General features: G+C 50.3%; 1 protein-coding gene across 5 annotated transcripts in view; it reads right to left on the reverse strand.

The window, feature by feature from the left end:
- The window catches only part of Pomgnt1 (protein O-linked mannose N-acetylglucosaminyltransferase 1 (beta 1,2-)), a 40,626-nt gene that overhangs the window by 697 nt on the left and 27,229 nt on the right, over window positions 1–12,700 (reverse strand). For 3 of the 5 annotated variants that reach the window (XM_052715927.1, XM_052715923.1, XM_052715924.1), the window contains 20 exons: window positions 8,678–8,847; window positions 7,978–8,092; window positions 7,779–7,897; window positions 7,189–7,254; window positions 6,987–7,100; window positions 6,025–6,142; window positions 5,747–5,845; window positions 5,463–5,590; window positions 5,051–5,121; window positions 4,751–4,826; window positions 4,505–4,588; window positions 4,381–4,422; window positions 4,128–4,186; window positions 3,782–3,854; window positions 3,570–3,698; window positions 3,363–3,488; window positions 1,355–1,419; window positions 1,108–1,152; window positions 591–726; window positions 55–164 (listed from right to left, as the gene is read on the reverse strand). In XM_052715927.1, coding sequence (XP_052571887.1) covers window positions 55–164; window positions 591–726; window positions 1,108–1,152; window positions 1,355–1,419; window positions 3,363–3,488; window positions 3,570–3,698; window positions 3,782–3,854; window positions 4,128–4,186; window positions 4,381–4,422; window positions 4,505–4,588; window positions 4,751–4,826; window positions 5,051–5,121; window positions 5,463–5,590; window positions 5,747–5,845; window positions 6,025–6,142; window positions 6,987–7,100; window positions 7,189–7,254; window positions 7,779–7,897; window positions 7,978–8,092; window positions 8,678–8,797 — 1,895 coding nt within the window. In that variant the 5' untranslated portion in view covers window positions 8,798–8,847. Of the gene's footprint in view, window positions 1–54; window positions 165–590; window positions 727–1,107; window positions 1,153–1,354; window positions 1,420–3,362; window positions 3,489–3,569; window positions 3,699–3,781; window positions 3,855–4,127; window positions 4,187–4,380; window positions 4,423–4,504; window positions 4,589–4,750; window positions 4,827–5,050; window positions 5,122–5,462; window positions 5,591–5,746; window positions 5,846–6,024; window positions 6,143–6,986; window positions 7,101–7,188; window positions 7,255–7,778; window positions 7,898–7,977; window positions 8,093–8,677; window positions 8,848–9,297; window positions 9,423–12,700 lie in introns of those variants that run through there. The other 2 variants (XM_052715922.1, XM_052715925.1) reach the window with 2 other exon arrangements.

The raw sequence follows: 12,700 nt of genomic DNA on the forward strand, positions 1-12,700 counted from the left end.
ATGACATGCTCCAACCCCAGGAGGGTATCTCCCAGGGCAGAAGAGGCGACTCACGAGTATGGAGAGGCTGGGACCCCCACCACCAGAAAGTGGTTCTTCTTCCGAAATAATCTCCACAGGCCCTGGTGGTTACCACGAACATCCAGGTCCCAAATATGGAGGCACTGGCAGGGATAGAGTAGGAGAAAGGGATGGGTCAGGAAGTGTGGAGATGGCCCACTGAAGGTCTAGCAGCTGCCTCAATCTTCAAGAGCAAGCATCCTCTGGAGTATGGATTTGAGCAAGGGTTTAGAAGAGAGGTTCGTTGTTTCTTTGTTTTTTTGAAACAGAGTTTCTCTGTGTAGCCCTGGCCATTCTGGAACTTGGTCTGTAGACCAGGCTGGCCTTAAACCTAAGAGATCCACCTGCCTCTGCCTCCCTGAGAGCTTGTATTAAAGGCATTCACCACCAGAGAACCACACCTGGCCAGGAAGTGGGGTTCTTGAGAGCATGAAAAGGTTCTGAGGTTGAAAACTCTACAAAAGACTCTCTGCTAGGTGGGCAATGCATGTTGGTGAGGGTACTTCTGAGGCAGGTGAGCCCTGGGGCACCTTGGCAAGCTGAGTCCAGGTGGTGAAGTCATCATCTTTTTCCATTCGGATAAAGGCCACATAGGTATGGCCCTCTGTGTCTGGCAGGAAGGAGTCCTCACAAGGGTCCTTGCTGTGGTCCAAAACCTCGGCTTCACTGCATTGGGGACAGAAAAGTAAGGCCAGGACAGGACACACTTCCCAGGTGTGGTACATGCTCTGTTGCTACTGAAATTCTTTTTATTTATTTAATTATTTTTGGTTTTTCAAAATAGGGTCTCTCTGTGTGCCCTGGCTGTCCTGGAACTTGCTCTGTAGACCAGTCTGGCCTCAAACTCAGAGATCCGCCTGTCTCTGCCTCCCAAGTGCTGGGATTAAATGTGTGTGCCAACAGCGCCCAGCCATCTTGAAATTCTTTGTAATGTTTGCACTAGAGAACTCTGGTTTTCATTATCTATAGTGTCCATAAGTGGTACTAAGAAAGCCTGTATTTTATTCCTTATCCCCTGCCATGCATCCTAGTTGCCTTAGGCCATACCTGAGCAGCCTGTGAATTTCCACTTCATAAGCTTCTTTCTTCAGACTGATGGGAAGAAGAAATGAATCAAGGGAGGGCGAGGCCCTCAGGCCGGTGGACAGGAATGGGCAGGGCGAGGGTCACAGGGGAAAGGCACAGCACAGCAGGGCTGAGGTAAATACCCAAGGCCCTGGACAGGAAAGAACCAGCAAGGACTGGTCATCAAGCCTGCAGCTGTCCACCCCCTTGACCTGCTGCCAGCCTCTACCTGTCTACATTCCTGAGCTGGACACCTGGAACCGTGTTGAACTTGTGCTTCTTGAAGTAGGCTTCCTGGAACGGGAGTGAGGACAAAGTCAGGGCCGCCTTTAGTCTGCCCACACTTGCTCACTGACCCACCACAGAACCACAGGACCCAAACAACGGAGTAGAGCCTGCAAAGGGCTCTCTGACTGCCTCCAGCCTCTCCATCTTCTTGGCACCATCTTTGACAAGCTTTTACTAGCTTTAATTTGGGCTGGTCCCTTGGCTCATGCTACTGATCCCTGAATTAGTCCTGTTCCCACTGGTTTTTCCCAGGCTTGCTGCAGAGCCTTAGAAATAAAGAAGCAAGATGGAGGCAGGAGGGTCAGAAGTTCAAGACCAGTCTCAGCTACATAATTTGGAGACAGCCTGGGATATAAGAGACCCTAAAAAAACAAAACAAGAGCTGGAGAGATGGCTCAGAAGTTGAGAACACTGACTGTTCTTCCAGAGGTCCTGAGTTCAATTCCCACCAACCACATGGCAGCTTACAACCATCTATAATGAGATCTGATGCCCTCTTCTGGCGTGCAGTCATACATGCAGACAGAATACCATATACATAATAAATAAATAAATCTTCAAAAGAGGTGGTGGTGGAGACACACGAGCACACACACACACAGAGAAGAGAGAGAGAGAGCGCTAGCTTTCTGTTGGATGAAGCCAATAGCCGAGATGGGTCAGAAGGAAGGAGACTGCTGATTCTGGCACCATGAATGACCTGAGGAAGCACTTGGCTTCCTTGGGAAATAAGGCTCTTTTATCAGCTTCCTCTGGGGGTCTTGCTGTCTTCCAGGATGTTCCAAACTAAATACACCCCTTGCAGCTGGACTGTTTCAAATACACTCTTATTATAACAGGAGAGTGGACCTCCAGATACAGCCAGGTGGAACGGAGGGGGCTAGGGACATCCTGGCTAACCTCAGGCTGAAACATGTGTGCCAATACTTGCAAGGACAGAAGGCGGCCCAGTGCTTAGAACAGGTATATCCTTTCTGCACCCACAGTTCAGTGATAGAAACAGTAGTAATATACAATATCAGCTACTCTAATATAAAGCTTACAGTTTTTAACATAATCTTTTTACATCTATGAACTCATTTAGACTTCATAATGAGGCTGGAGAGATGGCTCAGTGGTTAAGAGTACTTGCTGCTCTCTTATAGAGGTCCCTGGGTTCTCAGCACCCAAATGGTGGTTTACAGCCATCTGTAACTCCAGTCCCAGGAGATCAAGTGCCCTCTTCCAGATTCCTCAGCTATCAGGCATGAACAAGACACACATGCAGTGGGTAAAACACTCACAGACAGGTAGTTTGGCTGTTTTTATTTTCTGAGGGTCTTCATTATGAAGTCCAGATGGCCTCAAACTATTGACTGTCATGCCTCAGCCTCTCAAGTGGTGGGGTCACAAGGCTTGTGATCTATGTTTGGCCCCTGGGAGGCAGCATTTTAAAAAAAAATATTTATTTTTATGTGTATGGATGTTTTGCCTGCCTGTATGACTGCACCATGTATGTGCAGTGCCACAGAGTGGGGGGGTCCTGATCCTCTAGGACTGGAGGTACAGATGGTTGTGAACCACCATGTAGGTGCTGAGAATTGAATCCAGGTCTTTTTTTTTTTTTTTTTTAAAGATTTATTTATTTATTATGTGTACAGTGTTCTGCCTACATGCATGCTTGCAGGCCAGAAGAGGGCACCAGATCTCATTATGGATGGTTGTGAGCCACCATGTGGTTGCTGGGAATTGAACTCAGGACCTCTGGACGAATAGCCAGTGCTCTTAACTGCTGAGCCATCTCTCCAGCCCCCCAGAGGTAGCATTTTTTACCTTCATCTTCCAGATAGAGAAACTGGTAAAAACAGAACAGTAACTGACATGGCTAGTGAGTGTTGAGACTAGGCTCCAGAATCCATGTCCTTGACCACAAAGTCATATAGTACCCTACTCCCTAATACCCCACTCACATGGAAGTAGCCGTTCATGTTGAGGCCCACGATGCCAAAGTGATAGGATCGGGAAACATCCGGGATGATGCACTCTCGGCCCCGGCGCTGTTCCGGCATCCGCATCCACATGTCCCAGTCCCACAGCTGGGGTCACAGAATGTTATGAAGGCTACAAGTTTGGAGTTGATAGGGACTCCAGCCCATTCATCTTATCCTGCTGGGTACCTTTTCTGGTGTGGGCCACTTGGGCTCAAGCTCCTCCTTGTATAAAGATTTCCTGAGCACCCATCCCAACCCAGGCATGGTCTCCACACGGTACAGTAGTGCTGGATCCTCCGCTGTGTGTTCATACCCCTAAGGACAAGGGGTATCATGGAGCATTAGTTCCAAGCTTTGACAGACGCCCATGCTGACTAACCCCTAGCCACCCGACCTACCTGGTCATTCCAAGCAGAGATGCAGTACAGGCTGTCATCTTCCTCCAGCAGGTGGATGGACTGGCTCAGGAAACTGAGAGAGCCAGAGTTCAAGAGTTCAGAGAGGGACAAACCCAGATACACCACGATGCTGGAAGTGCAGAGCTGGTACTCTCACTGTCCCCATCTTTTCTATCGTCTATACAAGCCCAGCGTGTGCCCTCCGAGCTAGGCAAGCTCTCCCCCAACTTTGGAGCTCACTCAAAGCTCTCCAGCGTACCTCACCACATCCTTCCCTGGAGACCCAGTCAAGCACAGAACTCCCACGTGGCTTATAAGCACTTCAGTGGTGGGCTACCCCTGTCACCTGAAAAAATCCACAGCGATGTCCAGGTCCTCTTCCAGAACCACGGCAAACTTGGCCTCCTACAGGGATGGGAGGAGAAACCATGGTTCCAAGGAGGCTGCTCTTACCCCACGGCTTTCTCTCTCCAACCCTCAGGGTTCACGTACTGCTCTGCTCCCCCATTTTTCAGATCCGAAGTGCAAGGCCAGGTGAGGGAAGAGTTTTCTCCATAACACAATTCTCTCCACAGACCCAAGGTATCCGTGGTACTCACCGGAAACAGGTTGAAAGTGGCAGTGAGGCTGGCCTTGTAGTGCTGGGTGGGGAATTGGGCACATAAGATTTGAGGCAGAGGATGGGACCAGGTATCTGTCCCTTACACCCTTGCCAAGGAATACCTGAGACACACGGGCATTCTTGATGCTAATTGGAGTGTGCTGGATGCCCCTCAGACCAAACAGCGCCACCACATCCATTGGCTCCTGTGGGCATGGACACCAGTCATCATGTGTGTTATCTTCTCCACCTCTACAGGTCTCAACATGTCAAGCTTCTCATATTTCACAGCCCTCACCAGCCCTCAGTGATCATGGCTGCTCAGTACCCACAGCTTTGTGTCCGGCTCTGACCCCAACCCCACTCACCTCATAGTAGCCATCAATGAAGACCGTTATCATCTGCGGAGATACCCCTTGGGCTGAGAGCAGAGAGCGTAGCATCCTGGGGAGGCCGGGAAAGTAGATTAGGGCTCCTCTGTCCTCTCAATTCACCACTCCCGTTTATAAATGGGCTCCTATGTCCCGTGTTTACCCATATCGAGCAGGCCCAGCATCTGCTGCCTCTCTGCCTCCTGTAAGTGTTACTTGTACAGGAAAGCGAGCCAAGGACCCACCCACCTCCTGACATCCCCGCTCAGTGCTGGACACAGCCCACTCCAGGCTCACCTGTACAGGTAATTGGGCCGGTTCCCTGCGATGACAGCCACAGGCACATTGAGGACCTTATTGTCTGGAAGCTGTGTGAGAAACAGCTTTGAGCTTCCCTTATTCCCTCTTCCAACTGGGATCTCCATTTAGAGAAGAATTCTCAGTGCAAAGGAGGGCCCCAGGAGCAGACAGGAACGGGCCAAGGGTCTTCCTTGTTCTTGTCTTTCCACACACACACACACACAGAGTCCAACTCAGCCCTGATAACATGGCCTGTCCCATCCCCAACCTCTCTTCAGAGTTGAGTATACATCACGCTGAGCTAGCGCCTACCAGGTCAAGGTAGAGAAAACCTCAGCTGTGAATTGTTCCTAAGGCTCTTTGCTAAGCTGTGGAGGAGTCCAAGACTCACTGCGCTGGCCCCACTTACTGGGTCAGGGCTGAACTCAATAGGTGTCGGGTCCTTGCAGCTGCACACACTTCCATAGCCCTCAACTTTGCTGCAGAAGCGCCTGCGGCGGCGGTTCAGCTCCGTGTCTGCCCAGTGACACTCAGCCTCTAAGGGAAGGAGGAAATGGAGAGGGTGAAGGCGTCAGGCCAGCTAGGTGAGGGAAGCCCCAGGCACACAGTCAAGGAAAAATAGCCTCACAGAGGATCCAAACGCCCATTGTCTGCTCAAGCCTTGCCCCAGAGCCCGGCCCCCACTGACCCCACCTTCAGCTGAGCTCAGTGGCACATCTGTCTTCAGCAGGACCGGGTCACCCCAGGAGGAGAGGGCAGGAGACTTAGAATGTTTCTCGCCAAGTACAGGACCTGGCCGAAGGGAAAGGAAAAATGAAGGCCCAGATGAGTATGGGGCTTCTTCCCAACTCCTTGTCCACTTTGGCCTGAAGTATGACCACTGACTCCCATACACCCCCATCGCACACCCATCTCTTATCTTTCTGCCCCTCCCTTGATACGACAGGGTGGACAGCCTCTGGTGCCCAAACCTCCTTTTCGTCCCACGAAGGCCCAAGTGTCCCTCCATCCAAGGGCAGGGCCTGCCTGGCTTCCCAGGCTCCTCAGCAGAGCCTTTGCTGTATCTTTGAGGTGGAAGGAGCCCTCATCCTGGAGGACCAAAAAAGACAGTCACCACGACTTGTGTGGGTCCAGGAGACCTGGCCTTATGCAGCACTGGTTATGTTTCAAGCACCACACATAAAATCTTTTACTTAAGTTGGCTCATTGAGTGACTCCAACAATACTCTTTGGTTACTGTCTTTCACAGACAAAAAAGTAGTGAAGGCTTAGGAGTCTGAGACTCATTCAAGGTCACTCGGACACTAAGTGTCCCACCTGACCAGCACCTGTCTCCTGCCACCGCTCCACACTCTTTTTCCAACACTGTCGTCAATTCCCCTTTCTTTTCCGACTCCATTGGCATCCTCACTGTCCCTCAAGCTTGCCAGGTACTTCTCCATTTCAGGGCCTTTTCCGTAGATCATTCCAGAAGTTTCTACCTAGGCTGTTTTTCCTCCAGACAACTACAGGCTTACTTCTCTCTTCCTCCAGTCCTCCACTCATATACTATTTCCCAGTAGAGGTGTTCCCTCCCTAAAATGCAGCCATGTCATTCTGCCTCTTTATTTTCTTCTTCTCTTGTCATTTCCTGACATTATAGGCTGGGTTGACTGTTCTATTGCTACCACTGGGATGTGAGCTCCAGGGAGGTGGGAATTCTGTCTTGCTTCCTATTGGATCTTCAACAACTAGTACAGTGGCATACAGCAGGTGCTCAGTAACTGCTGGACTGATTAAGAAACAAACAACAACTCCCCCCTCAAAAAAAAAAAAACCCACCAACCAAGGCTCAGACCGGAACTTGAGCTACTCTTCCCAGAAGTTCTTCCCATTCCCTTGAGCAAAGTCAGAGCTAGGGGCATGGAGAACAGAGCCAGGGAGACTCACTGACCTTAACCGTGCAGATCAACACACGGCCGGGTGCCACCATGTTGAGGAACAGCACCATGGCTTCATCCTCGTGAGGAGAGTACGTATCAAATACACGTTTTGCCATCACGTGGCCCTGGCAGGAGCAAACCTCTTATGAGATAGTGTTACCAGTAAGGAAGAGTCCAGCTTCAGCCCTCTGGGTCTCCCATCCTCAAGCTCACCGTGGCCTGGTTGAGGACAATGACGTGGATGCCTCGGCCCTGCTCTCGGGCCTCATCCTCTAGCACCTGCACAGTGGCAGAAAGTAATCCAGCTATTCACCTTGGCATTCATGGTGACTCTGTCTTATAAGTATGAAACACACCAGCCTGCCAGTCATTGCTTACAGTTCTAACTCAGGCTCAAGGATGTCTCTCCCAGAAAGACTCCTTGGTACCCTCATCAGAAAAAGAGCATATCTCTTTACAATCTACCTTTTAACACTTTCATGGCACCTAGAGCCCTGGGCTGTCTCTGCTTAACTCTGAATATCCTATAATCCTCTACCAATGAGCGTCTCTCGGAAGAGCAAGTCCCATTACCTCTAGGACCCCAGTGCCTGGGCCGAGGCTGAAGCCCAAGGGACTAGGAAGGGGTTACATAATAAGTAAACCAGGGAGGTAGTGGCCTGCTGATGCTCCTGAGCACTTCCGAGACTTTGCCACACAGACATTTCATAGACCTTTTCCTTAATCCTAACAGGTAGAAACCAGTAGTCAGACAGGGTTTCAGTCCCCGGTCCTGACTGGACTGAAGATGCCGGTCCACTCACCGTGGTGCCATCTACTGCCACATACACTTTGCTTCTACTTGAGTACACTTCCACATCCAGCACACGTCGAGGACTGCTGCCTCTGCGCCGAGGGGACTCCAAGTGTCCTAGGGCCTCATCTGGAGAGGGAGTTGTTGGAACAGGCATGGATAACGTCTCACTAGCACAGTCCCCCACCCCATCCTCAGCGGACTCCCACCATAGTCTTGCTCTGGTTCCGGGTCTTCATTGGCTTCGCTGATTGCTCTTCGAGTGTCTAGGATCAACTTGATGTTGACAATGACGGTCACCAGCAGGAAAAGCACAGCCCCTGTCTGAGTGGAAAGATGGGGGAGACTGAGGCACACCCCCTCCAGGTCACAGAGGTTTTCTGAAAGTTTGACCCTGGCTGTAGAGGGCACAGGGAGAAAGAATCTGGGGCCTGTCTCTCCTCTTTCTGGTTCTCAATCAGGATGGGTTTGTGGCCATCCCCCAGGGAAGTTCCCCTGACAAGTCTCCCTCCAGCAGCCCTTCTTACCCAGAGCTCTTGTATTTTTCCACTTGAGTCCTTGACTTCCTTGGTCCCCTCCATAACTAGTTCCTAGAGATGGATTTAGGACCCAAGAACCATAGTGGAGAACAGGAAGACACAGAACCTGGGCCACACTGCCTGACAGCTGTTCAGGGGCAAAGCCTTCCTGACAGACTTCTGGTTTCTGTTGGATGCCTAGGAGACCAGGCTTGGGTTCTGATTCCAGAATGCTGGGTCTTAATCACTGCCTGAGAAGGTCGTGACACACAGAGGTTCCCCTCCTGGAATCTGCTGCCTCTTCCTGGTAGCCAGGGCAGTTAGTCCACAGTCTATGCTAGGTTAAAGTGAGGAGGAGGCCAGCCTTCCAGACATGTGGGACCTCATTTACCTGACAGAATCTCCGCAGGGCCCGCTGGTTTGTCAGTTTATACTTCCACGTAAGATACCAGCTCCGTTTCTTCCTCGCCCCGAAGGGCTTGATGAGGGGACTGGGCTTCCAGTCATCCATACTGGATTAGGGAGTCACCCCTGTCCCGGCCAGTCCATGACTTCAGGAATCTGAGGGGACCGTAGAGTCACATGGGGTAAGATGCTTCTCCCAAAGCCTAATGCCTTCTGGAGAGATGAGGACTTCTGAGCAACACTTCTCTCAGCAAACTGCTGAGCTGTGTGACCTAAGCAACGTGGCTCAACTTCTCTGGGTCTTGCCAGAAATTCTTTAGAGGAATTGGATCACCTGAAAATTCCCTGGGGCTGGAGAAACTAAGTCCAGACTCAGAGCCTCAGTGGAGGCCAGAAACTCAACTCTCACGACTCATCAGTCCTTATAAGGTGCAAATCCCAGTCCTTTCCAGCCCCGGGGTGGACCAGTTAACAGCGACCTCCCGCACCCCAATCCTCCACCCTCGCCCCATCCCATCGGGCTCAGCTCCTCTCCTCCCAGGGCTCAGGGACGCCGGAAGGTTCGGGAGACCCACCCAGCCCGCGCCAGCCCTCCGGGACCCGCACCGAGAGGCACTCACAGCTCAGGGGCCCCGGGCCCCACTCGGGCCCGCACAGTTCGGCCCCGCGCGCCGCGGCCTCCGCGGCCTCCGCCTCCTCCATGCCGCTCGCGCCCCGCCCCGGCCCAGCCGGCCCGCCCCGCCGCTTCCGCCGCCGCGGGGTGAGAGGGCGGCGGGCGGCGCTTAGGGCGGCGGCCGCGGCCGGCGACCACAGCGTGCGCGGAGAGCCCGCATGCACAGCCTCTCCCGCAGGGTCGCAGCCGGGCACCAGTGGGCCTCGGGGGAGAGCAGATGCCCGCACCGCGGAGTCGGGAGCTAGCGGCTTCCCGGGGCTTCGGGCCATTTCCCTGAGCGCTCCAGGATCAGAGGACTGCAGCATGAGGCCTGCATGGCCCAGCTCTGCAAGGCGGTTTGCAGGCTGAGGAGGAGAGGATTGAAAACCTGCTCCATTACTGTCCTGAGCGCCTCTGTTACCTTGATTCCATAAACCATGAATGATAGGCGCTGTGATTTTCCGAATCTTTTATTTGGCTTTTGTTTTTTTCTTTTTTTTTTTTTTTGGCTTTTCGGGACAGGGTTTCTCTGTTCCCTGGCTATCCTGGAACTCACTCCGTAGACCAGACATTTGCCTGCCTCTGCCTCCTGAGTGCTGGGATTAAAGGCATGCACCACCACCGCCGGGTTGATTATCCGATTCTTTAAAAACAAAAACAAAAAAAACCCTAAAATTATTTTTAATTATGTGCATGTGTGTGCATGTACAAGTAGTGAGGGTGTGCCTTGAGACCAGAGCTTCGATCTGAGACCCCTGGAGCAGGAGTTAAAGTTGTGAGCTTGCCTGTCATAGTGCAATGAACCTAACTGAGCCTCTGGATGAGCAGGTGTGCTTAAGCATAGAGCCATCTCCAACCCCTGATTAGTCTTTTTTGAGGGGGCAGGAGGTTGAGACAGGGTCTCTCCATTTAGCCCTGGCTGTCCTGGAACTCCCTATGTAGACCAGGACTTGAGCTCAAAGCTCACAGAGATCCACCTGTGTTGCAGAATATTCCTTTACACTGTGAAGATAGGTCACTGTGATTGGTCTAGTACAGAGCTGAATGGCCATTAGCTAGGCTGGAAGAGGTTAGGCAGGACTTCTTGGGACAGAGAGGACTCAGAGAGGAAGAAAGGCAGAGTCACTAGCCAGATGTGGAGGAAGCAGGATGGGCAGTTCAGAGTAAAGGTAACTGAGCCATGTAAAAGAATGTATATTTAAAAATACGGGTTACTTTAAGTTATAAGAACTAGTTAGGAACAAGCCTAAGCCAAAGCCGAGCTTTCATAATTAATAAGGCTCTGTGTTGTATTTGGGAGCTGACTGTCGAAGACAGAGAAAGACTACACTCCTGCCTCTGCTTCTCAAGTACTAGGATTAAAGTAGTGCACCAACATGCCCAGCAACACTTGACTTTTTTGAGTTCTCCAAATTCCACCTGCCTCCTGCATGGAGAGATGGTATCTTTCAACATGATAACAGTGCTTATCATGTTGGTATGGTGTTGCACCTCCACTCCCACAGACGTGAGGGAAGAAGAATCATCAGTTTGAATCAAGTTGCTTTTCATAGCAAGGAGCTAACACTTCACCATGGTAGTTCATTTCTGCACTTCCAGCACTCAGGAGGCTGAGGTAAGAGGATTGCCATAGATTCAAGGCCAATTTGGTCTACAAAATGAGTTCCAGGACAGCCAAGATTATGAAGTGAAACCTTATTAGATTATGAAGCAGAAAAGCAGCATGGGCAGAATAAAGGTAATAAAGCCAGGAGGCAGGAAGTAATTTTAAAAAATGGGTTAATTTAAGATATAAGAGCTAGTGGTACAAGCCTAAGCTATCACCCAAGCTTTTGTAATAACAAGTCTCTGTGTGGTTATTTGGGAGTTGGCAGTCCTGATAAGAAACTCCACCTACACTGTCCAGATCTCAAACTCACATGTGTTGTCCTCATTTCTCTCCTGAGCTTCAGACTCTCCTGTGTCTACCTGCCTGCTGCATCTCTCCATAGGACCCACAATCCCACAGCTACTGGCATCATCTCCACTTGCTCTCAGACCTCCTTTGGGTCCCCTTGTTTGGTAAATTGCATCAGGCCATATAGCTGTTTTTTCCAGTGCTGTTAGTTGAAATCAACTTTCATAATAGTTGAAATAATTTGTTTGTTTGTTGAACAATATTGAATACCAGCCGGGCGGGCGGTGGTGGCGCACGCCTTTAATCCCAGCACTCGGGAGGCAGAGCCAGGTGAATCTCTGTGAGTTCGAGGCCAGCCTGGACTACCAAGTGAGTCCCAGGAAAGGCGCAAAACTACACAGAGAAACCCTGTCTCAAAAAACCAAAAAAAAAAAAAAAAAAAAAAAAAAACAATATTGAATACCATTTGAAAAGAATGAATTAATCAGTTGCCCAATTCTTTCACTTATGCCTGTTATGATCAAATTCTCTCTAACAAGCCACTTGAAGTACTTTCAGTTTTTTTTTTTTTTTGTTTTGTTTTGTTTTGTGGTTTCTAGCTAGTCTCCGTGACTCAGAGTTTTGCTTCTCCAATTTTCCTTGATCCTTGAAAAGTCCAGAGTAACACTGGGCAGTGGCAGTGCACACCTTTAATCCCAGCACTTGGGAGGCAGAGGCAGGCAGATCTCTGAGTTTGAGGCCAGCCTGGTTTACAGAGTGAAATCCAGGACAGCCAGGGATACACAAGAGAAACCCTGTCTTGAAATATCACCCCACACATACACACAAAAAAAAAAGTGTGGGGGGGGGGAAGTCCAGGGTAATTTTTCAAAAAGGCAGATATTTTGTCAGTTTCTGGTTAAAAACTTAGTTTCTTTTCAATTGCTGTGATAATACACTATGACTAAGGCAACTTATAAGAGAAGCATTTACACTGAGGTTCACTGTTCCAGAAGGTTAGAATCTATGACCATCATGATGGTGGGGCATGGCAACAGGCAAGCAGGCAGGCACACATTGTTCTGGACCAGAAGCTGAGAGCTCAGATACCATCTCCATCTACAAGCACAAAGCAGAGAGAACTAACTGGGAATGGCTTGGCCATTTTGAAACCCCAAGGTCGATCCCCAATGACACACCTTCTCCAACAAGGCACACCTCTTAATCCTTCCCAAATACTTCTACTAATTGAGAATAGAGATTTCAAACATATAAGCCTGTGGGGGTCATTCTCATTTAAACCATCACAAAAAACATGGGTGGAGTAATGCTAAGGAGAGGTAAGGTAGGATGGTGCATATCTGTGATTCCAATACTTGGGAGCAACAGGCAGGATCAGGTTCAAGGTCCTCTTCAGCTACACAACTGAGACCAGCCTGGGCTATATGAGACTGTGTCTCAAAGAAAAACAAACAAGTCCA

Source organism: Peromyscus californicus, unplaced genomic scaffold (genome assembly GCF_007827085.1).
Source record: "Peromyscus californicus insignis strain IS unplaced genomic scaffold, ASM782708v3 Scaffold_5__1_contigs__length_169319896, whole genome shotgun sequence".
Taxonomy (NCBI): domain Eukaryota; kingdom Metazoa; phylum Chordata; class Mammalia; order Rodentia; family Cricetidae; genus Peromyscus; species Peromyscus californicus.